The sequence below is a fragment of the Dicentrarchus labrax genome, unplaced genomic scaffold (genome assembly GCF_905237075.1).
Source record: "Dicentrarchus labrax unplaced genomic scaffold, dlabrax2021, whole genome shotgun sequence".
NCBI classification, from domain to species: Eukaryota; Metazoa; Chordata; class Actinopteri; family Moronidae; genus Dicentrarchus; species Dicentrarchus labrax.
In genome coordinates, this window is record NW_026136713.1 from 4,171,615 (window position 1) to 4,197,882 (window position 26,268).

Below are 26,268 nucleotides of genomic sequence, written 5' to 3' on the forward strand. Positions count from 1 at the left end.
AGCTGCAGGTATTTAAAGCACACATAGTGTCATTAATTCATCAGACATGCACCTGTAAATCATCAGACAGAGATCATCATCAAACATCAAATGGGAAATGATGATGATTATGTGATAATAATTTAGTTTACAGTGTTCATGTTGAAATGAGTTTACAGTGTTTCACAAACAAAGGGAAATACAATTATGTGATAATGAATAAGACATATATCTGACGAAATAAAGGTAATACACACATTGAGTACACAAAAGCAATTTTAAGTTTGTCAAATGTGCCTTTGGCAGTGACAAATTACAACAACCTAAAAGAATAATGTAGCATATTCGATTCCATCTCTCACTTTACTCACGGTCAGCCTGCTCTAAAAACTGCATTTACACACATGTACAGCCAAGAGCTCATTATATCTGAACGATGCACAAGATTTTGCTGTCAGTCAGTCTGTCCACCACTTTGGTCCAGACTGAAATATCTAGGCAACTGGACTGAATGCCATTAAATTTTGTATACCACCATTAATGCCCATACTAATGACTTTGTTGACTTTCCATCTAGCAGCTCCAGTAGCTTAATGTCTTCACTTATCCTGTTAAAATATCTCAGCATCTACGTGATGGATTGGCATGAAAGTTTGTTAAGACATTCATGGTTCCCGCATGATGTACTGACTGTGCCAAATGAGGTTCACATTTGTAGTTCTGAGGGAAATATTTCAACAACTATTGGATGGATTGTCATTTGGTACAGACAGTCATTACCCTCTCAGGATGAATTGTAATAACTTTGGTGATTTTTTAAAATTTGTTCAATACTTTGGTTTGTACCATGGTCTGGATGAATACTCGATTTGTGTCCATTAATTCCTGATATAGGACACCTACGAAGTAGTTCCAATGAATTCTCTGTTCACCGTTCTAAATGAATGCGTTGAAATAAATTGAATGAAAACTAAATCTGAATATCTGATAAATATATCTCACAACTCCAGCGACTGTAACATACAAGCCCCTGCACCGCCCCTCTGAACTTACTCATACTTTGTATATAATCTCACATCTCATTTACTATTCCAACTCTTTACTTCAGGCTGCATCTAACAGTAAGTTACATCTGCCCATTTGTTTGATTTGTTCTGACCTCCCTGTCAGCCATTACTTCCTGATAATGGACACCACATTGGGCATTATCCCTTATTTATTACAAAATACTGCCACACTAAAGCCATTCCTATCAGCCTCATCTGAACTTTGCTAATATTAGCATGCTAACATGACCAGTGTGTAGGATTTAGTGGCGTCTAGCAGTGTAGTTGCAGATTACAAACACCTCACCTCACCCTCCCGTTCCAAGCATGTAGGAGAAACTACAGTGGCTGCAAAATAACAACAATAAAAAAACAAAATAAATGTTGAAGACCATTTGCCTGGCCTCTGACTATCATAGTTGAATCAGCTGCAGTGTCAAGATGTGTTCTGTTCTGTGGAGAAGACTACCAACCCTTTTACGCGATTTCAGTCTGGTTGAAAATCTAGATCACTCTCATATACCTTCATGTTAAAGCTTTTTTTTCTAACTGCAGGCGCTGAAATGTAATCTCTTTGGGCCTGGTTTGTCCTTTCTGGGTTACTGTAGAAACATGGCAGTTCAACATAGAGGGCTCCGTAGAGGAGGACCTGCTCCATCTGTGCATTAAAATGTCTCATTTAACGAAAACACAGTTCTTATTTAGGTGATTATTACCTAGTGAAAACATATCTATGAATATTATATTCCATTTCTGCCAACAGATCCTCCTAAATGTTACACAATGGACCTTTAAGCAACAGACAGTGCACAGTGAGGACAAATCTTTGTTACTAACAGAGGTTCTGTCAAGAGAAATAAGATTCACTAAACGTCCCTTGCATTTTTGTTCTAAATCTTCATTCTTACCCTGTGGCAATGAGAACACTTCATCCTGGCAGTGATATGATCTCATGTGACTTTAACTGAATGCCACTGCCTGAGTCCTGTCAAAGTTGTTGCTGATAGAGGTTGATTGATGTCATAAATGACTTAATGCTCCTTTAAATCCCAAACCCCTTAACCTCCCAGCTCCCAGTGCACATGTTCTCATTCAAGGATAAAACTCAAACTGGTTCTCAAAATGATCGTACACACCCATTCTCACACACACACACACACACACACACACACACACACACACACACACACACACACACACACACACACACACACACACAAACTGTTATAGTCAGCTCATACTCTGAAGAGCCAAACAAACTTTAATGCTACGAGACCTTTGCAGCTGTGCCAGTCAGTCTTACAGCATCTAGCCCTTGGATCAAACTGACACAGGTGCTCACTCGAAGCAGGGATTCGAGTCATGAATAACAACCACCATCTTTGCTGCGTTCAGATATAATCTTTTGTTTACAATTCACTCCCTTCAACACAGCAGCCATAGCATTACGGGATCAATTTGTATGGTGTTGGGTTTTTTTTCTGCAGGGTGGAAATGTGAAATTCCAAAATATAGGTGAAAAATAATCTGAGAAAATAAAAAAACTGAGGAAAGCGTGAAATGCACATGTTCAAAAAGAAAACACGCCAGCACAACTGAACGGTGAAAACATGGTTACAATTTGCTTCTGCTTCTAGTAATGAAAATGATTAATAATTTGCATATTTGTTGATATATGTGCCTTAGGGGAGAGACGTAAGCGTGTGCATCATAATTAAGAGGAGGCCTCTGAGGGAGTTGACATTAGGTTTATTATCAATTCATTACAGTGGGTTTAGAGTAGTAGACACATGCAATACTGTTGGTTTTTAGGAGTGAAGTGCCTGGTGATGCTGGGTACTGGCTGATATTATTGTGTTTGAGTATTGTGTTTGTGTCCATGATCGGAGATGGGGAAAGCAGGGTGAGTTTAATCTCAGTTTCCTACAAACTGGAGGACCATCTCCTTTCCGGCTGAAGCTCCTCTGAGGGAAAGCATCGATTAAAAGACAGGGGTGGTGGTGTTAGTGGAGGAGCGGAGATGGTTATCAAGGAACTAAATGGTTTCTATTTGGGACCTGATGCTATCTTAGAGACCTGAGAGGAATACAGGTTTTCGGTGCTTTAACAGACTTCTTTCTCGCTCTAAATCAAATGTGTGTGATTCTCTGTGGCGTTCTCAATATAACATTTTACATTTGAATTTAAGTTCTAATCCTTAAGATTTTAGCTCTGGATGACATAACAGCAAGTGCAGTTGAATACTCAGAGAACAGCTACAGCTGTCAGAAATAAAAGCCACTCCTGTGTCTGTTTACTACGGAGCCCCTAAAGGGACATGGGGGAAAAAGAAAATAAATGAAAGGTTTCTAGTGCGCACTAGATACTATCTAGTACTATCTAGTGAGCACTAGATACGATCAGTGTTGTGGCGAATCAACACATGGCTAATTTTAATATTCAAATGAGTATTAAACTAATTTGTCTGTAACTAAAAAATAAATGTAAATTCATCTGTAACCTCTTTTGTTACAGTCCGCATTTAAATGCCCTGTCCTGCAGCCGGACACTCATTTGTCCTCCTTTTGAGAAAATAACAAAAACAGTCCGCCTTTTGACACATTACCTTGTTAGTTTAATACTTATTGGCTTAACATGTGTGTCAAAATAAGTAATTTCATTGGTTACATTTTGGTGTTGTGACCTATCAACACATGGCTAATTTTAATATTCAAATGAGCCATGTGTTGATTCGCCACAACACTCCATCCATATCTAGTGCACTAGAAATGTTTCATTTTTTTTTTTTCCATGTCCCTTTAGGGGCTCCGTAGTTTACAGTGCAGCCATGTTGTTTTAATAAAGAAATCAGTCAATAATTGTAGCTATGATATGATTTCATATTGCACACTTCATGGTAGGTTTTTCACACAACAGCAGGGCACAGTAAAAAGTTGGTTACCTTACTGATAAGTTGAAGGTGTGCAGCATGCTACGTGCAGCTCTTCATCTAATAGCTCCGAGCTATATTTAAAACTGACCCAATGACAAAATATGCTGTAAAAGACCATTGCCTTGTTTTCAGGATGGATTTTTGATAAACAGTACCAATGTTAACCACAGTGACAACTGTATTGTGCTTCCTGTGACTGCAGCAGCTTAAATTAGTTGTAACTACAACTCAGAGAGTGAACAGGAAACAGTATAGCTGATATTAATGAGATAAAGCTGATTACATGCATGCCTTGAATTCCCTGTGTGTCTGAAGGTGATTTGAATCCAGCGAGAATGGCTCTGCCACTTACAATAAAAACTACTATAGAGAGGTTGACCATAAGTAATATAAAAACACAGGCATGGACATGTATACAGATAATGGCAAAGAGTAGGAGTTATAATTTATACCTATTGTCAATATGTATCATTGACCTTTTCCATTTGTGCCTTGCAGACATTTGGTGCACCCTATAAAGAAGATAATTACAGTTGCTGTCAATATAAACTTCTCACAGCAGACATTTTGAATGTAGTCCACCTCTGTCCTGCGATTGTGTACCAGAATTTACTTCATACAAACATTTGGAAGACTTTTACTTTCCTGAAAAAAAAATCTAATTTAAATTAAGTGATCTAAGTAATGTGGATGTCAATTCACAAGACAACTTTGCCTATTAAAACTAGCCTCTGAAATCACTTTAAACTCCTTACTTGCTTAGCAGTGATAGATGATCTATCTTATTTGCTCGAGCAAGGCATTTCAGTCATGCATGCCGTGAAGTGATCACTATTAGCTGACTTCTATCTTCATCATCAAACCTGTCAGTGAGGCAGTTTTTTCATGCGACTGCTGCTATGAGTTGTTTACGCTTGTTTGCTATTGGTCATCCCTCCACCATCAAAGCATCTTCTGTTCCAGTTTCTAACAACATGCTTTTGATGGTATTTCCTACTGTGTGCCTTAGGTACTTTATATTGCATAACTAAGTGATATGTGTGTAATGATCGAGTTCACAGTCTTCTCTGACAGAAGAGAGCTGCACCATTCACTGCCAACAAAATTCTTTACTGTATGCATCTCTAACGGGACTGTTGTTGCTGAGATTGCTGCTAATGTGTCAACTGTTTTTGTCTGAAGTTCTGACTATGGCAGTGTTACAAGCTGCATTTTCTATCAGTAGAAGTCAAAAATATCCCTTGTTGGAAAAGGATCAACTGAATGGATTTATTTTTTTAAATAAACCAAAAAATGTTACACGTATCAAATATAAGTTATTCTGGTGAAAGTGTGAATGCTTCTCTTTCCAAAACTTTGAAGCTAAATTACTGTGCTTTTCAATGTCTTTATGCACTATTTGTTTGATGTCCAACGTGAAGTGTGAGTGGAGCTGACATTGCTTTATTTTGTAGATGGATATTAGTTGTCTCATTTTGCCAAATTCAATCTACTCTGCTTTGATGTTTGCAATTGCAAATTTTGTGCCATAAAAGCAAATAATGTTGTCTTACAGACAGCCACAATTTATAACAGAAAAATACAGGCTACATATTTGCAGAGATGATTCTCACACAAATGATGATAATTTAAATGTCCTAGAGACTGTCACTGATATAGCAAACAATATATATAGGAAACATAAGGAACTACTGTCACAGTCTGACTTCCTCCTCACCTGTTCACCTCAGCCATCTTAGTACTTTTCCACTCTGCCAGTCAGCCACGCCTTCTCATCAGCCACTCTGCTCACCTGTACACACAGCTGCTCCTGATCACCAACCAAGCCAGTTCATATACTGCTCCTCACCATTCACTCGTTGCCAGATTGTTCTTTGTACTCATGCAAGACCTTCCAGCGTTGTTCGGACAGATCTCCCGGTTTTGACCCTGCCTGCTTCTGACCATCCCGCCTCGTCTCTGTCCCGGATATCACCTCAGCTTTCTGTCCCCGACCACAAGCTTGGTTTCTGGGTTCCTGGTTTCCATCTGCCTCTCCCTTGGACTGTTTGGTGTTTCCCCACGACAACTACACAGCGTGAGTTTGAGCTTCTCTACTGTAAGTTTTCGTGGTTCAGAGACTCTGATCATATTGCCACACACATCATCGTGATCAAGACTGGATTTCCCTCGATGAGTCCACAGTCAGGACAACCAGAACCCATGCAGGTAGGGCCGCACCAGCATCACGCCAGAGGAATGGGAACGTCATCGTCAGGAGAACATCTGCCTCTACTACGGCCAGGCCGGCCATTTTGTGTCCCGATGCCCGGCAAAAGGTCGTGCTTGCAACCTCTACCCCAATCTATGTCCCTTGTGCAATGCCCAGCTGCTGCTGCCCGAGGGTTCCCACACCCTCGCCACGTTCATAGACTCTGGTCGTCCCAGACGAGTACCATGACTTCAGGGAGGTCTTCAGTAAGGCCAAGGCCACCTTTTTTACCTCTGCACCTCCCCTATGACTGCGCCATAGACCTGCAACCCGGCTCAACTCCTCCCAGGGGCTGCCTGTACTCCCTGTCCGCCTCCGAGAGAAGCCATGGACACTTACATCAATGACTCCCTGGCAGCAGGTATCATCTGTCCCTCCTCCTCTCCTGCTGGTGCAGGATTCTTCTTTGTTGTCAAGAAGGTCCCTGCGACCATGCATCGACTACCGGGGCATTAATGACATCACTGTCAAGAACCGTTACCCTCTCCCTCTCATCTCCCCGGCTTTCAAGCTGCTGGAAGGTGCCATCATTTTCACTAAGCTGGACCTGCGCAATGCTTACCACCTGGTCTGCATCCAAGAGGGGGACGAGTGGAAGACTGCTTTCAACACACCCTCGGGCATTACAAATACCTCGTAATGCCCTTTGGTCTCACCAACGCCCCGGTGGTCTTACAGGCTCTAGTTAACAACTTGCTCAGGGACATGTTAAATGAGCACATTTTTGTCTACATTTTTGGCGAGAATTGTGAGTTCCACTCTTCGTCCAGCTCCTTCCTGGGGTACGTCGTAGGGAGGGCGAACATTCAGATGGATCCCACCAAATGGTAAATGGTAAATGGACCTGTACTTGTATAGCGCCTTTCTAGTCTTCCGACCACTCAAAGCGCTTTTACACTACGTGCCACATTCACCCTTTCACACACACATTCACTCAGTGATGGCAAAGTCCATCGAACAGAAACTAACATTCATACACACTCGCACACCGATGCACGGCATTGGGAGCAATTCGGGGTTCAGTATCTTGCTCAAGGATACTTCGACATGTGGCACCAGGAGCCGGGGATCGAACCCACAACCTTCCGATTGAGGAACGACCTGCTCTGCCTCTGAGCCACAGCCGCCCCAAAGTATCCGCTGTTACCACCTGGCCTGCTTCTGACTCCTGCAAGCAGCTCCAACGAGTCGTCTGTCCCTGGCCAAGAGAAACTATGACATCGGCAACCGAGAACTCTTGGCCGTCAAGCTGGCCTTGGAGGAATGGCGCCACTGGCTGGAAGGTACCAAGCAACCGTTCCTGGTATGGACAGACCACAAAAACCTTGAGTACATCCATTTGGCGAAAAGGCTGAACTCCCGACAAGCCCGCTGGTCCCTGTTCCTCACATGGTTCAATCTCTCTCTCTTCTACCGTCGTTTTTTTTTTTGGCCACTGGGCCAAAAGTTGTGAACGTATGCAATTTTAAGTTGATACGGTGAACATGTTTGAAAACAGTTGTTATTTCCAGCAGTCCAGCTGTCCAATCTGCCTAATGTGAGTCCAATATTCACTCTGTTTTAGCTCTGTTTTAGGTCTCTACCAACTCATGAGAAAAATATATGGCTCTATAGCTGCTAAATGCTCCTTTGTTCACCCGTTTGTTGCCAACTGTGTCTGTTTGCCGTTTTGAGCTGAGCAGGTAGAATACAGTGTCACATATGTCCCTAGGCAGACCAAAAACAGAGCTAAAAGACAGTAAATATTGGGCTTACATTTGCCACTAGTTTCCACTGCCTTCGAATGGCCAAAAAATCTATTGTTGTAGGTTTACCGCAAAACAAGTTGAGTATTTTCTTAAATATAAAAGGGTGTTTTTGTCTTAAATTATCTTAACATTTTCTAGTTTCTAGCTAAAAGTATGCAGAAATAACTGCCAGAAACCACACAACACAACTAACCTTTGCTAGTCAGCATCAGTGGTGAAGGCTACTCACTTCAAAGTGAGGCTGCTAGCTTTAATCCACCTATCTAGATCATTTACAAATCTTAAGGGCACTGAACAAAGGTGATACTCATTATGAGCACCAGTACGTTAACATTTTCCCCACAGCCTCACTGCTTTGTAGGTATATAGGAAAGAGGGTAACATTCCAGCTGACTTCATTAAGTTTCATTTTCCATTTTATCTCTCCTGAAGTGGACCATTAAGTCGGTGCGCAAGGGTAACTGATCAGCCAATCTGCCTGTGATTTATGTGGCAGGGAAACTGAGGACTTAACTGAGCCTCAGAACACATTGATTACTGACATGGTTAATTGGCTAAACCCACTGGTACATTGAGACAGGCTTATTGGAAATGTCAAATCAAGCGGCTCATTTGCATTCATGATGTATGGTGTCTATTCCAGCTTCTGCCCAGGCAGCACAAACTGACACACAGGAAGGGCCCGGGATCTCTGCCTTGAATTTGCAACTGACCATCTGGCCTTCCAGGACGTTGCCATTGGTTCAAGCTATATTTTTCCCCCTAGTATCCACATGTTTGTACTGGATGCACTCAACTGACATGTGCTGAATAGAGGATGAGTTTGGATAACTCCTCATGTGAGTGAGACTCAATTCACCTGTGTAGTTTCAGTAGAGCTCCAGCTTTGAAAGCACGTGTAATTTGATTGAACAGGGTTGAGAAAAGGAAAATATGTTGGTTTATTACTGTGTGTGTGTGTGTGTGTGTGTGTGTGTGTGTTCGTGTTCGTGTTCGTTCTAGAGATCAAAACAATGGCTGAGACCATTTTCCCCCTAGAAATACCTTAAGTGTAAGCAGATGAAAGATGAAAGCAGCATGAAATTGAATTTTTTTTTATTTAAGCAGATGAGGTAAGAGACATTACGAGAGAAAACGGGTGGTATGAATTTATAGTGTTTGAATAATGGGATCCTCTTGGCATATTGTGGGGCATGCTCAGGAATATGTTTTTAGAATAGCGGAAGGAGACAAATCTAAAAAAACATACCGTACTTGTAATTCTACAGAAATTATTCTTGAGCATCAAACAACATAAAAGCGTTTTAAAAAAACTCCACCGCAGTTAACGCTAGAAAGGGTCGGTGTTTTATGTAGCTTAAGAGTTCTATGACAAAAGCTTCTCAAGTGGAAATATTTCACTGCTAAATGCATAAATGTTTTCACCTGGGGTCAACGTCTTGATGCGTATCATTACATTTGTGTAAGAGCTCCGACGGCTACATGTTACTGTGTGTACTGTAAAGGCCTGGTTCCCAACTGGTTTCAATAGTTTGTTTTTGAAGTTAAAATTCTTGTAACTTGTCTGTGTCCTAGGAATTATGTTTAAATACAACTAAGCTGCAACAGCTAATACGCTTTGAAGGAAATATAATTCCTGTCGGATTACATTATCTGTGAACATAAATAGGAACTGTTAATTAATATATGATGCAAGCCGCAAAAATGTTGATACTGAAGTTTTTCATTTGTTTTCTGCTAAAATATCAAATCCGCCTGTAGTGACTTTCTCTGTTTATGTTAAGACACTGGCAGCACTGGGTTAAAGTTAGTGAATGGTTGTGGTCAGAAAAAGTCCACAGTGGCTCAAATCACAAGACACAATATGTTTACCAATATATAACCAAAGCCACACTCTTTTCCTAACTTTAACCAAAGTGCTTTTGTTAACTAAACCAAACCACAGATTGGACTCAGGATGTGATGTTTGTGCATCCAACATCCACCCGACCACCTTCCTACGACTCCAGTGTGGTAAAATGTGAGCTTTGTTTGCTAAAGCAAATATTGCCTGTGAACATAATCCAGGCAGAGATTACGAGTCGACTCAAACTCAATATACACAGCAGGATATAAAAGGCACAGCCAGTAGTTACGTTTAATTCCATATTAATATCCAAGAGTCAGCTGTTTACAAAATGAGAACAAAGATCCATAACGTCATATAATGCAGTTATAATGCATTTCCATTTGTTTTCCCTCATGATTTGACTAACAACAACAACAACGCTACAAATACCTCTACTGCTAGTATATTCAGAGTTTAACATAAAATTCACTTGTTCGTCCCACTTTTACACAAAGTACTAATCCCGCCATCTGAACCAAGCGATCTAAAAGAAAACTAACAACTCACATCTCACCAGCTGTTATGTTGGAGTTCAATAAATGGAGATGGTACTTCATGGCCTTTTCACCACAGCAGCAGACGAATATCTATGGTTCCCTCAATACTCTGTACATGACACACACCTATTATTCAATTTCCCTGACTCGCTGAATAGACTTGACTCATGCAGTAGGACTGAACTGAATAGTTGTTGAGATTATTTTTGTAAGACGTGGACAGACAGATCAACATGGCCATATTTAGAGTTAAGCTGCTAGCGTGGTGTACAAAACATACAGAAAATCTTTCTTGATTGTCCCGCAGCCTGAATAGTGGGTTGAAAACAGTCCATTAAACACAGTATCTTGGATGCATACGCAGAGTTTTATCAAACTTATGATGCAGCTCAAGTTTGGAAGCAACAGAGCAATGAGATGCATCAACTACATCTATTGACATTTCACTGGTTGCTAGGGGAAGAGTGCTGTGATGATTATATACTTGCAAAAACAATCTCACATTTTCAGAATCACACAATAAGTGTTGATTTAACTTAAAGCTCAATATCCACTTACAACTGTTCACATTTCCCCCTTAAAATCTTTCCTGCGTTCTTCCTTTCTTATTTCTGGCACTTTTCAGCTTGCTTCTCCTTTCTTTATCCTTAATTTTTTGTCTCATCTCATAACCTTACACCTCAACTGCCAACGGAAATACCCTTATCTTTTCTGCTCTCTGTTGTGCTCTGATTTTCTGTCTTACAGCTCTGTTAGAGGTTATTCTGGCTGGCAGAGACTGCTTGGTGGCTGGAGACTCGTGCTCAAGTGATGAGACCTGCAGTCCACGTCTGCGGACTTTGCGTCAGTGTGTGGCGGGTAATGGCAGCGTGAAGCTGGGCCCCGGTGCCAGGAGCCAGTGTGCCAACGCAGTGTCCGCCCTACTGTCCAGCCCCTTACATGGCTGCCAGTGTAAACGGGGCATGAAGAAGGAGAAGAACTGCCTGAGCATATACTGGAGTCTTCATCAGTCCATCATACATGGTCAGTGCTTACTGGATAACAGCTGTCTATACTGCTAAAAGACAGTTTAAAAAGCAGAAATGTTGTATGTTTATTTACATACAGTAGCTGAAGAACGACAGTGCATTCCAAATAATACAAATAAATAACATGCATCTATATCTGTGTATAAATTAGGATTTAGATGATTGGACATACTGCATACAGTTTAAATTAATTACAGTATTCAAGCCAATGTTTCTACCTGTGTCTATTATTCTTTTAGGACTCAATCTGGTCGAGAGTTATCCCTATGAGACAGTGCAAAGGGACTACGACTACGTCCGCTTGGCCTCTATTACAGCTGGCAAGTTCACCGACCTTCATTAACTTTCACCTTATTTTATACCATTTTACCCTTTGAAGATGTTTTGTTCTCGCACGAACACATAACTCGACTGAATTTTTCCTGGAAGCATGCCCAAGGCAAATAAAGGTCCCTTCTGTTCTTCAGACACAGTTACAGAAGTGTTACCATTCATCTGGACACAAATTCCAGCATCCAAAAATTATATCTTTGACTTCAAGTTGTTGGATGGCAACCTTGTTCATTTGCCAAACTCAGTTGAAACAACATAATCCATGATTGTCAATGAATACTAATCCAGGCATTGTTTCTTATAGCCTCAGACTCGTATAACAATGCAATCTCATAGAATTGATTAAACCCAAATTCTGAAAAGCAGATTACATGTTGTGGATGTAACATTTACAAATCCAGTGTTAAATGACAACAACGTGAACTAAATATTAGGGTTATCCCCGATTAAGAAGATTTCCCTAGTGCACTAGTAGTAGTTTCTTCAAGTCACTAGTCCACTAGTTGCCGAACGATTATGATATTAATTTAATTATTTATATTATTCATATATGCATTTTAACAGCTACCTGTTAAATGATAAAAGTTAGTACAGTTACCACATGCAACAGTGCACCCGTAAGAGACTTCCTGTCTTACATAAAACAACATTAGTTGAGGTGAAAATTAGGATAAGGCAAAAAAAAAAGATAATAGAAATAAAAAACATGACTCGACCAGAAAGTTTCTTTGCCTGAGTTTCAGCTCAGAGTCAAAGGCATATGTAGGATGAATATCCATGGACCAATCAGACCAGAACACCTGTCAGTAAAAACTATACACACACTGCAGAAAACCGATGACTCATCTCTGAAACACACTGCTCAAAGAGGTCAGCTGGTTGCTCATTTCCCAGGCAACATGTACACAAAAGGTTCATTCAGTAGCAGAGAACCAGGGTTCACTCTCACACCAATCATGACCATTCAGACATTCAGGCCTGCGTTATTCACTGATGCAGTAAAGGACAGGAAGTTGCCTTGATGCCTTTTGTTTCAGATCACGTAACACTAACATGACTCTAATTACACTTAGTTTCAGATCTGATTCCAAAGGTAATTGGATAGCAAATATTTTATGCATTTCCAGGATATTGAATAACGCATTTGTATAACTTTCTCATGCTGTCTGTACTGCACTGCATTGAATTAACTCAGCTAGTAACAGTTGTCAGTAACGTTAATGTACAATTTTATCATTAGGGCACACAAACCCTGTGACATTAAATGCAATGTACAATAGCCCAAATAATTGATGACTGGTGACACAAGCCACAGCACACATCTAAGCCTAATGACCTTTGTAACGGGGCTTTCAGACAGCTATCACATTGAAACTTCCTTGAATTATAATCTTATTTTTAAGTTTTGACAAAAGCAGAGTGACAATGTTTGCACTATTTTACATAATACATAAGGCTGGACACTTATAGTAACCATAAAATAATAAATGGAAGATAAGCCACAGTACCTAGAGGTCGACTGATTTTTTTTTTAAAGACTGAACAATAATTGGATTAATAATTTCCTGATATAACCCCTGACATGCAAAACTTTGATGTATGTCATCATGTGGCAAATATTAATCAGCCAAACCTATAATTGTGACGCAGATGGACTTGAAAAATGGCACACAATTAACAGTTGAAGTTAAAATCCTGGTATTGCAATATTCTAGATATTATGATGAGAAATTGTTCCCTTTTCATAACATAAGAAAAGACTCCTCATTTAATTATTCTGGTTCTCAGGAAATGAGCCTCTGTCTTTTATTTACAAACAGTTCCACCTTGAAGCTAAACTTCAAACTATCTATCTCAACTTTTAAACCTCTAACAAGACAAGATTACATCTCAGTGTGTTGCACACCACCGGTCACATACGCTTTTATTCATATGAACACAAAACCTTTTTGCTCTGCTGTATTATTCTTCCACTGATATCTACGCTTGTGTTTGACCTTACTTCTATCCACAGACTCTGATGTTGGCATGACAACTGTGAATCGCTGCCTGGATGCAGCCAAGGCTTGCAATGTGGACGACTTGTGCCAGAAACTCCGCACTGAATATGTCTCAGCTTGTATCAAACCCACTGCCAAGTCAGGCCTGTGCAACCGGCCTAAATGCAATAAGGCTCTGCGCAGGTTCTTTGACCGTGTCCCCGCCGACTACACACACGAACTGCTATTCTGCCCATGTACAGACACAGCTTGCGCAGAGCGTCGACGGCAGACTATTGTACCCAGTTGCTCTTATGAAAGCGTGGAAAAACCCAACTGCATTACACAGATGAGGATCTGCAAAGCTGACTACGTGTGCAGGTCAGAATGGAGACATGGAAGCTTTTAATTGGTCTTTCTTTCATGCCTGTAACATATATTAAAGTTATTTCTCACGTAGCCATGGTCTCATATGGATACAATAACATACTGCTATAATATGATCAGAATGGTTTTCCTTAATGATCCCCCTCCTTTCTCAAGGTATACCTAAAATCAACAAAGCCAATGTTTCATTATTCCCAGTTTATTCAAGCTTTCCTTAGATACAAATTTTAGATATACTCACCATATATATTTTGGCCAGTGCTGTTCAGTATTATGGCTCTTTAAAACCAAATAAACAGCCATTCAATCAACAAAATGGCCCGCTGTTTTACCCTAAAGCTTTCTACCACCATTGGTTAGAACACCCAAGAGAGCCTGTTGGAATAACACATTAAATATTTAGCACAGATAAAGAGCCAGATGGATCAGAGTTATCGCTCATTGCTATCTCTGGTCATGGCCATTATTTTTCACAGCCCCATTACACTCAGAGGGCTTTACTAATGATCCCAGGTCTGGGGGATGAAATATATTACTCTTTCTATCACTTTCACATTACAGTCCAATGCTTTCAGTCTTCACCACGGCCAACAATATTTCTTTATGTCAGAGGGGCAAACTCTTAATTAAATGACCAAGTTATAGTTGAAAGGATATATAAAAAAGAACCAGCAAACTTTTTACATAAAACAATACAGGGATCTATCATGTTCTTGCTAACCAATGCCGGTTGTTTCTGTAGGTCTCGCCTGGCCCAGTTTCAGTATGACTGTGAACACTCTGAAACGTCTGCCAATGGCTGCAAGCAAGGGAACTATGGAGCCTGTCTCCTCGCCTACACAGGGCTCATAGGTAGGTGCACACCTGAGAGGTAAGACACAGAGAGAAAACACATAAAGTAGTAGGAAAAAAGAAGTGAAATGAGCAGGTGGAGGAGAGGAAAAGATAGTATATGAAAGAAGATAAATGCCATATGCTGTGTCAGGGAAGGAAAGAGAAAATTATGCTGCTACAAAGTATTAGGAATGAGTGAGAGCTCGCTAGAGGGTAAATTAATACATTCGGAACAGGTTAAGAGTGAGTGGGAGAATGAAATGTAACTTCTAATTCTAAAACAAAAGACAAAAGTTCGACATGGTATAAGATACGAAAGCATAAAAATCTCTCATTACAGAAAAACAGAGACACAATATTTAAATTGTTTTATAATAGTCCGTAAAAGAGAAAGAACAGCCACTTCTTCTCCACACACTGGTGAGTGGACCTAATGCATTTCAAGAACCTCAAATGGTGCCCCTCAGCACAAACACACACTTGGCATTTTCATTCCTGTCTTGTATTTATTAAAGCACTTGAAATCCTACCTCCACTATGTTGGGGAAAAAAACAGCCAGAGAAAAGAAATCTGAATGCCAGAGACTTCTGTGACCTAAAAAAGAGAAAATTGGAGTATTTCTCTATATCTATCACACGAGTCTGTGCACAGCCAGTCTAACCAACATTATCAGCTGAGTGCATCAGGTCAGCATATAGGAAGTGCATTGTCCATTAATGTTTCACATAATAAAGCACAGTGAATACAGTGTAACAACTTACAGGAGAATAAATATTTAATACTGATTGAGGCCTGTTTGCGGTCTCTCTGCAGGAAGTACAATAACTCCCAACTATGTCGACAACTCCACGTCCAGCGTGGCTCCGTGGTGCTCCTGCTCGGCCAGCGGGAGCCAGAGAGAAGAGTGTGATAACTTCCTGGGATACTTCACTGATAACATCTGTCTCCGTGAGTGTCAATCTATCCACAATGTACTGGAATGTATTCACTCAGATATTTTGGGTAGGGGTTGTGTTTGTATAAAGGTGTTGGGGGGTAAAAGAAAATAGACTGCTATTTCAGTGTCCTGTTTAACTCGTGTTGTGCAGTTTAAAAGAAAGAGCTGATATGTTTTTAGTTTTTTTTACAAGCATCTTTGTGCTGGGGTTTTTTCCAGGATGTATTTAGGTCTGTTTCTGGTCATGACTCAGTCAGTGAGTGTCGTTACAGGAAAACTAGACCAACAGCAGCGAGATACTAAATGTTTCTATTTAGCTCCAGGGACAAAGTCTCATCAGACTGCGACAATAAACAGTTTGTCTAAGATTAGAATTCACAAATGTATTATTTGACAGTTTTCTGGCCTCATAACTGTTTTATAACAATTATATTTTCCAATTTAAGCATCAAATACAAGTTGCATGTATGTTGTACACCGTTAAAGCTTAGTAGTAATAGTTTAATATAATGCTGGTACAGCCGAAGTCACTTCATTATTAAAAGAAATCCAAAAACGGTGTTCCCTATAGGGATGAGAATTGATAAGATTCTATTTATTGTATTATACCAGTACCGTTATCGATCCTGCACATCGGTCCGATTCTTTATCGATTCCCTTACTGATTTCTGATCAAAAAAAAAGTAGGCCCACACAAGTTTTCAGTGTCAGTGTTTTGTCTTTCTGCATCTATAATGTATGAAATGAGAAAATATTTCTACAGCATTTGTTTTCATTTAGGTTTTCTTATAGAAAAAAATCTGCGAAGCTTGCAGATTTGAATAATATAAAATAGGATATTTACTATCAGTAATGGATGTGCGGCTCAGATGGGAAGCAGAGACACTCATGCGTAGAGTGTTAAATACATCTCATTCCTGGAATTTAAGCCCATGTTGCGTAGAAACATTTTCAGAATATTGCTGGTGTTTCCACTATTAGATGAAATGATGATTTTACACACATTAGAACTATCACTTTTTTCATCTTTCTTCGTGAAATGAAGCCACGTTTTGAACCGTTTCTTCCTCTCCGCCATGACTCCATGTTGCAAGTTTGCAGCAGCGTAGACACATATGTTTGATTTCATTGTTTTGCAATGCAAAACTGTCAGAAAAACATGCTGTCAGGTATAGGATTTCGGAGGTATATGATTCTGATGGATTGGAAAATTTGGAACTGGTTCTCGTCTAGAACCATTTCTCAATTTCCATCCCTATTCCCCTAATCAGAATACTTTGCACTGATAACATGCAACAGGGTATGTTTAAGCAGACCTTATAGCATAGTAAATAAGGTCTATGATATAAGAAAGTGACAAGACAGAGCTGTAGGGAATCAGTGAGACAGATGTTTCCCAGCAGCAAGCAATGTATTTAAATCAGATATTCTCTGCTTTTAGTATGCTCCCTCTCTCTCCATCTCTCTCTCTCAGTGTGTTTCTCTGTTGCTCCCTCTCCCGTTTATTCACTCACTTCATTTCCTCTAGTTATTAATCATACCCTTCATGCTGTTTCCTTGGTAATTCCACCTGGGTGTTCAGACAGTCACTTCTTAGTGAATTATAAGTAAGCTGGCCCTGTGATTGTTAGGTAATTGTATATTTATTAAATGTCCTCCAAACACCTGATGTACTTTTTTTCACAACTGATGAAAAAAAAACTTGCCAACTAGTAAAAACTTTCTTCAGAAAACTGCTGGTTATTTTAACCCTTAGAGTGCATGTTTATAAATTATTATTAACATTCCTTCATAGCTCAGCTCTTTAGTGATCTGTTACTGATGTAACACAGATTGAGCTACTAATTAATATAATATTACTTGTTTTTTTTTTTTAATGAATTAATAACATTGAACATTAAAATTAGTAAATTTTCATGGCATGATGGCACTTGATGAAATGTCAGGGGATCACTTAAGCCATAACAAAGCATCCCATGGGGTAAGCAGGAATGTCTGAATTCAATTTCCTAATTTAGTCAATCCAACGAACACTTGTTGAAACATTTCACTCAAAACCATAAATGTTACACCCATGGTAGGACTAGAGGAAAAGTCAAGAGATCATAAAAGTCAGTACAAAATTTCATACTAAGTCCTCTAGTATCCAGCCGTTTTTGAGATATTTCATTCTTGTTCAAAGTGACCAACTAGAGTCACACCAATAACGTGACTAGAAATACAACAAAGGAGTTGTGGCCATAACTGAATACAATGAGTGAACAAAACAGGGTGAGAAATGTTTTCCAGTTCTGTAAAGCAGTGATGGGTTAATTGTGATGCTTGACTTTCAAACATATCCAAATATTCAACTGTTACAGCCACTAAGAAAATGAAAACGAATAAAAACAGATAGAAAAAAAAAAGTTTCTAAAGTGGACCATATACAAAAATTCAAACATGTTCAACGCTGCATGTGAGGATTACAGTATGAATGATGTTCATTGCAGAGGGTGAGCTGAGCAATTTAGGCACTGTAGAAATACATTATATTGTATAATAATGGAAGTATTAACATGGATTAAAGATGAGGGCATAAGATCACTTCATAATAGGGTGCTACATGGGTTGGCTGGTAATTTATTGTCTTCTGTTTTTTCTGCCGTGTTTCCTAATGCTAATTCTCATCCTAACATCCTCTTTCTGTTTCTCTTATGACCTTTGCTCTGGAGTGTGAATAATTAATGGTCCTTATTACTGACCTCAGAGAGTCTATCATTGAACCTGTCCACACAATGAGTATCTTTGCTCTGTGTGTGCGGCGAGGTGAATCTTTGGCCAGTCTTTCCTCGGGCCCCCTGCCTAGGAAAGATACAGAGAGAGGTCTCAGAGTTGTTTGGCCAGTGCAAATGGTCTATGAGTTAATGAGGTCGATGTGGAGAGGCAGGTGCAGTTTGGATACTTGAAGAGAATACTGAGTATTTTCTGTTTTCTCTTTTTCGCTCTCTCTCTTGCCTCTGCTGACCAAATCCAAACCAGCTCTGGCCCTGCGAAAGCTCTCATACGAAATTTACAATTCAGCACCGGAGGCATCGGCCCTAATTGAATAAGACACAAGTGGAACTTGATGAAAACATGTAAACACGATGTCGCGAAAAGTCTGATAACAGTTTTTTTCCCACTGCTGTGCCTCATGTTTCAGAGAATGCTCTCATGACTTTTGGAAGTGAATCAGACCAGCAGCCGACTCTCAGCCAGTCCAGTACACCCAGCCCCAGCCACAGCAGCAGAGAAAACAGGAGCACCACTTCTCCACCAGAAACCATAGAAACTATGAGGAACATTCTGGATACAATAATACCAACACAGGTGTGTAGTTTTATTGTCATGGTTAGTGTTCAGCAGCAAACTATCTCTGACACATGCCACAACTTGCAATTCCTAAATTTTAAAGTCACTATGTACTGTGGATTTTTTAAATAGTTTATTTCAAACTGTTTTGATGGAATTCACTTATGTTTGTAGACTGGTGCAGTCTATGTTTTTGTCTTAGGATTTTTCAGTCCTTCATTCTCATGGGGGGGATGATATTACCTCTGCATACACATTTTCAAATTCTGCACACAACATTAATTATTCTACTTTTTCTGTGTCATGTTAAGCAGATTATAATGATTTTCAGGCTATTCATGGAAATTTGAATGCAGCATTTGGCAGGACCAGTAATGCTGACATCAGACTACATGATATCATCCAATTAACAGCTTGACCCAAATGGCAATCTAATGTAACATCCTAACAAAAAGATAAGCCTGTCCAAATGTTCTGCCTTCTCTTGCCTTGTATGATAACTTCTGCGATGTGTTCCATGACATCAGCTCATTGGATCACATAATGTTTTCCGTGCACAACTGTAATGTGCCAAGTCAAATGAGGAAAGATGTTTTATTCCCTTTCAGGAAACCTGTACCAATTTGATTATAACCTCCAGGTCAGGAGCCTTATTCCAAATTAATTATACCTGTGGGTGCAACCTTGCCTTATGTCCACATATGTATGCTGCACACCCAACAAAAAAGACAGAGCCCATCTTCCTTGCCATGTGACGATGAATGGTTCCTAGGTTCACTTTCATGAAAATGTAATTATATACTAAATATTACAATGATTCACCAAGGTCTAATGTGCAGTTAGCCATGTTTCTCACCCAAGACATGGCAAGTATTTATGACTCTATGTTCATCTAATCTCATCCCATCTCATAAAGCAAAAATATGATGAAGTCTGGAGGTCTTGTGACTGCATTTCAGAATTCAAGTGGCCTTCACCTTAGCCTAGCCCCAGTCCTTGCTTTTACCCCATTTCTAAAATGAACTCTGAGACAGATTATCGCTAGCCCACCTTTACATGATGAATGATGATGATCACCTGAAAATCAAGGGGTTGTTTGTATACACACTACAGTATTAGAAGATCATCAGCATCTAAAAAAGAGAAACTGATCTCTCTTTCTCCTCCCAGGCCCTGGGAAATGAACTACTAGTGGGACAGTCCACTCTGCCATCCAATAGCCTCCCAATTTCTGCTCCACCTCCCAGCCTAATGCTTCAAGCTGCCTTAGGCCTTCTGTTGTTGCTCCTTCATCTGCTCAACAATGGACACTAAAGACTGCAGGGGTGCGTGCTGAGGACCCTCCTAGTACCAAACAGATGGGAGGACCAGTGCAGTTCAGAGAAAATGGACCACGTGGTGTTATTTCACCCTCTAAATATGTACAGCGATTCTGTTTTTCTATTTTTGTGTCTACATGGTCCGGTTCCACCTGTCAGTGTTCTCTCTCTGGAAGTGTGGGAGACTTCTGCAGACCGAAGCCAGTCTGTACATTTGTACATTGTCAAATCAAGCTGAAATGAAGTCAGAGTACCGCATTTGTGGACTAACCCAGCTCTCTGCTATCCAACTGTATCCATTTTCAAGAGTTATTATGAAAATATAATGCAAATATGTATGATACAAAGACATGAAGTATGTCAGTACCTGTGAAGATTTGTATTATCAACAGAAGCTCTTATTTTGACATATTGTAAGGGAAAGTGGTTGGAGTGAACCAGTGAACATTGTGTCTGCTCTGTACTCAGCCCAAGTGATTACAAACGTGATGGAGTATGAGGGCCTTTATACCACTCTCCTCCTGTGACTGAAAGAGGACCATTATTTCTGACCAATAGTGGAGAGACAGAGAGACAATAGAGCTACATTTTGCTCATACATCCTGGAGAAATGCCATGATTCTTGTATGTCCAGCAGCACGATCTAGGAGAGATGTGGGAAACCAGAGTACATAAGATAAACCTTGATATAATAATAGTTCTCTTCATCAAGACAGTAGCCCTTTGTCAAAATCTCTCTCACCAATTTATTTGTGATTGCTAAAGCTACAGTAGCTTTTCATAGAAAACAGAAAAGTCCTTGGTCTTTATCAGCAACGGCAAATTCTTGGAAAAGAAAGGAAATAATCAGAAAAGCAGTAACTTTTTACCTGTAGCTGCTGTAGTATGTGTTTGTGAGCGTAATATCCTTTCATTTCTAATTGTGTATATGAACATTGCTATACAGGGCTCTGAGTTGTGCCAGAGAGGGAAGTGAAAGCTTTGACTTATGGAGCGTTGCCAACACCAGTAAGGGGCCTCTATGAGATTAGACAGTTATGAATGATTCAGTATTTTCTGTTCTGGGAATGTGCCAGTGAATTCTGAATAGGACCAGAGGTGCTGCGAATAAAAGTTCTCAGATCATTATGTTTACACATGAGCATCATTCAACCTTTTTTTTTGTTAATGAAAAACACTTTATTTGGTGCGGTTGAAGTGAACTTTCACAGTTTAGTCTTCTAGGAGACAGTACTAGCAACACAACTGAATACATGTTTATTTAAACTAATACTCACACCACTTCCATGTGTACTCTGGAGTGCATTATTCGAAGTGAGAATATAACAGGATTTACAGCCTAATCCAACCATTTGTGACCTAAGATCTTTCAGACTGATCTGTCTCACTAAAAGCTCACCAGCTGCTTCACTTCAGAACTACTTTACTACAACTTGCTTTTCTGGACAAATACAAATAGGGCCAAAACAAAAAATTAACCTTAAAGCCTCCCAGCATACTAACTTATAAGATCTGTATGTTTTAAAATTTTAAGTGATCCATTATCTGACAACTTTAACTATTTTTAGGACTGCTTTACTCTGCAGCACATACAGACAGGAAGGGGCAGCTAGCTGCCAAAGACTACACAATAACATACTGGAATCAATGGCCAGAAGTATAATAGCATGGTGACTGTGCAATAAAGAGCTTCCTGTTTGAGACAGGCCCAATGGAGTAAACACATCTATGGTAAAGAAACTGGCAAGAGTTTGTCCAGAATCCAGTGTCATTTCAAAAAGACAGAGGTGAAAATAGCAGTTATACTCAAAGGGAAAAGTGCTTTCTGCTGACAATCACCCGTAACACTCTACTGTTTTACTGTTTATATTCTGCCTTTAGTTGGCTGGAAACAAACAATTAACATTACTCAAGTCACAATAGTGTGAATAATTAACCCCTGAGTGTGACAGAATTATGTAATTATCATGACTGTGTGTGAGATGACAAGTGGAAAAAACACTGCAAGGGAACCAACGAAAAACTGTTTAAATTTAAAACCCAATTGAAAAGAATCCCATATACGAGACTTCAGAACTCAACTGTGATTATGGTTTTGGCTTTTTTACTTTTTTTTTTTACTTTTGCTGTTCATTTTATGTAAATGTAAATATTTGGAAATACGAAATATACTATGTTATCAGTTATTAACGGTAATTTTAAGACTATGTTTATTTTTGGAAGTGGCAAAAACACATACATGTTCTCATGTTGTTACCAAATGTAAGAAAATGTAATGAAATAAGCAAAAACTGGAATTATTCTTTAAAGTGACAACAAATACACTACTCCAAAAACTGCTGGTTTGGTTAACTTCATTATGAATGTGGTATAGAGGTCAATCCAGTGAAGATTAAAGATTACTGACTGTTATAACTGTTTGCTCAAAGGCTTTTTATACAATACTAGTATAAAAAAAAGATTCTTGAGGTCTTTTTCAATACCAAAGCAAAACCTGCAACCTGCACACAGTGCTGGTAGAGACAAAGTCACTGAACACACATTGAGGACCAGTTGTTTCCCACAGAATGTAATTAACATTACCCTATTTCTAGAAGGTTATTTCTTTTGTCACAAAGGCTTTACAGGGACATCAGTATGTTTTATAAAGTCACCCAAAAAATACAACTAGTGTTTCGGATTTGTTTCACATTATTCCATTTTCAGAACCTGTCAGGCGAATCACAACTATCAAAACCAATGTATTACCGAATGACATCATCAACCCTCAGTTTGCTCTCTTTTACAGCGTTATAAGAAAGCATCCAATATGAATAAGAATGTACAGCTAACATCAGCATGCTAACATGCTCACAATGACATGTTGATGATTATCATGTTTACGTGTTCACCAACTTAGTTAAGTACTGGAAAAATTACAATTTTGACCTGATGTTGACGTTGTATGCTAAGTTAAGGTGTATCCAGTTATTACAATTCATCCTTAGGGGAACATGATTTTGTGTTATTATTCGAGTTATTTCATTCTGGACCAAAATGGTGGACAGACCAACATTGCTAGAGCCACGCTGCTAATGTGGCTAAAAAGCAACTAAATTGCCTTTGTGAACACTGCTACAAAAGGTCAGCAATATTACACACCAACTGTGATAGCTTTTATCAAACTATATAAACCTTAGGTATGCCTGTTGGTTATTTTCAGTGTTTGACCAATGTTCCTCTATGGTGGTGTACAGCAGTTTGTCTGTTTTTGGCAAATGTTTAATGAATTTTAGGTATTCTCCTTGACGCACTTATTAAATTGATAAACTTGCAGTTTGGGTTCACACAATTCCCTGTTTTGTCTCATGTTTTGAAAACTCACACCAATTTCCAGATTGCCTCACATTTTCTATAACAAATTTAAATTGACTACATTTCACATAAGCCACCTAGAGCTGCAACAATTGATCATTTTCAAATGACTCATTTAGTCTATGTAAAGTGTACAAAAATAGTACCGCTAATTGCTTGCTGTGTCTGAACTCTGTCCGATTTAACATAAATAAAATATAACACCAAAAACATCAATTGTCAAAACTGCTCAGACTAGATTCATTTTCTGTCAGTAGAGTAATGCAGGGATGGCGTATTTTTGTAGGCCAACCCGGTGTTAACCACAGACATAATTGCAGGCACCTAACCAAAAACCCATTCAAAAAAACCATTGCCCTCGAGGTGAGGGACCAAGAAGGGCAAAAATGCTACCTCATTTTTGGGTTTGAGGATGTATTCCTGGAGACATTGAGCTGTAAAACCACCTTTGTAGCAGTGTTTGTAACTGAATGAGTAATTTACATCACAGTGCAAGTCCCTTTCCATGTTATGGTGACATTTTTTGACCATACTTTTTTTTATCTTACTGTATGGTGTGCCTCACTGTTAATAATGAAGCCAATTATTTAAATAGACAGCACTGTTCAGTAAAGTTACAGAAAGAAACACAGGAGAAGACTGTAAGTTATCAAGCTCTGCTCAGAGGAATTAACCAGGTGAATCAGGGTTGTCTGGGCTCAGAGTTATGACTCCAGAAGAGAGTCCTGACTCAGCATGGGAAAAGGTGGCAAATAGGTCTATAAATATCTCTATCAAAAGTAAGTGAAGAATGCAACACTTTGTTTGAACCGTGGTGATATCACTCCATGGGCACTGACACTGAAATCAGCCGGAGCAGTGACTTCCAAAATGCAGGAACTCTTGCTCATCATACTACAAGTGTAGATGAGAAACGGACTGCTGTGATGAATCTGAATGCTCAGAATATGATCTGCTCAGCTGATTTATACCAGACTCATCACTCCATGAGTGATGCATTTTAATTTTCAGTGTGCAGCGTTCTGGAAAAAACAAACGTTGTTTAGAATCATCTCTTATCTCTGATGACCCATGATACAATTTGTCAAACTGGAGGTTCACTCCCCTAACATTTTGTCACTCCAATTATAAGCACAGTATGTATGAAGATTTTAAAAAAATCCCCCAAAGAAAACTTAATGGAGCTCATGAAATATGCGAACAAGAAAGAAATTGATGTAAACATTCATGTTTGATGAAGGTCAAATTCAAAAGTTCATTCATTGTGCAACACCATGTCCAGTTTTCATGAATTTGTCACATCTCATCTTTGTTAACAATGCCCCTCTATGTATGTGTATGTGTAGTACAGCTTGTTGGCGGTTGATTACACCCTGAATCACAAAACAGGTACTATTTGCATTTTATAAATTAAAATATGTTTGTGTAACTAGACACAAAGAGTAAACATAATACTTTATAAATGACTAAATGAGGTAGGATATTTGAAAATAAATAATTTAATTTATATTTTAAATGGGTGTGGATGTTAATGAAGAGACAGTTTGACAGTCCCGATACAAATATATTTGAGTACCCAGACTTGTGTCCTGCCTTGTTTTCGGTTAGATGGTAATAGGGTAAGAGCTTGATCCTTTCCTAACATTAAGAGCTTTGCATTGCCTAAACATAAAGTAAAGACATAAAGTAATGTGGGAAAACCAAAATGCATTATTGAACGTTAGATTTCAGTACAAAAATGTGTGACTTTCTGGACAGTAATGACCGTCAATACAAATAGTATAATATATATAGTATTAGAATATAGATAAATAGATAATATAGACAAAAGGGTAATCTAAGTTGTGTGACATTTCTTTCAAAACATGTTTTCTGTTGCAAATAACATTACATACAATATATTTTCTAATGTATTTTTCTTTTTCTTTTTTTTTAGTAAATAGAATTGCTTGTTCTTGGATGCCAAAAATGCAAAAAAACTACTATGCATCCATAGCTCAAGCAGGAGTTCTTTAAATCACAACTAAACTATTGCAGTGTTTTAACAGAGGGTAGTTTATGAGTCAGGTTGTTGTGTAATCAAATACAGTTTTCATAACATAACAGCACACAGATTTTATACTCATACAGTTGGGAAGAAACTTCCCTTTGACATTTAAAGTAAAAATAATAGCAGCCTTTAAAGATGCCGAATATGAAATGCCCATTTTTGATAGATATTGTTGGGATGATGCAGTCCTTGCCAACACAAATAACGTAAAACTAAGAATACTATTTCAGAAATGTCTAATTATGACAAAGTTAACAATAAGAAATACATTCAGAAAAGAGCTGAATAAAATAACTGTGTTACAGAACTTAAGACATTTTAGAGGCAGTATTTGTATCCACTCACAAATAATAACTTTTTTCTTTTAAACATTAA

The 26,268-nt window shown here is 39.0% G+C and overlaps 1 protein-coding gene across 1 annotated transcript in view; it reads left to right on the forward strand.

The window, feature by feature from the left end:
• Positions 1 to 23,804, forward strand: part of gfra4b (GDNF family receptor alpha 4b) — a 46,300-nt gene extending 22,496 nt beyond the window's left edge. Inside the window, exons 2-8 of the mRNA XM_051420353.1 lie at positions 11,089 to 11,364; positions 11,609 to 11,689; positions 13,717 to 14,062; positions 14,811 to 14,920; positions 15,717 to 15,851; positions 19,022 to 19,188; positions 20,341 to 23,804. Of these exons, the coding sequence (XP_051276313.1) occupies positions 11,089 to 11,364; positions 11,609 to 11,689; positions 13,717 to 14,062; positions 14,811 to 14,920; positions 15,717 to 15,851; positions 19,022 to 19,188; positions 20,341 to 20,484 (1,259 nt within the window). The 3' untranslated portion in view covers positions 20,485 to 23,804. The remainder of the gene's footprint in view (positions 1 to 11,088; positions 11,365 to 11,608; positions 11,690 to 13,716; positions 14,063 to 14,810; positions 14,921 to 15,716; positions 15,852 to 19,021; positions 19,189 to 20,340) is intronic.
• The last annotated feature ends 2,464 nt before the right edge of the window (positions 23,805 to 26,268 follow it).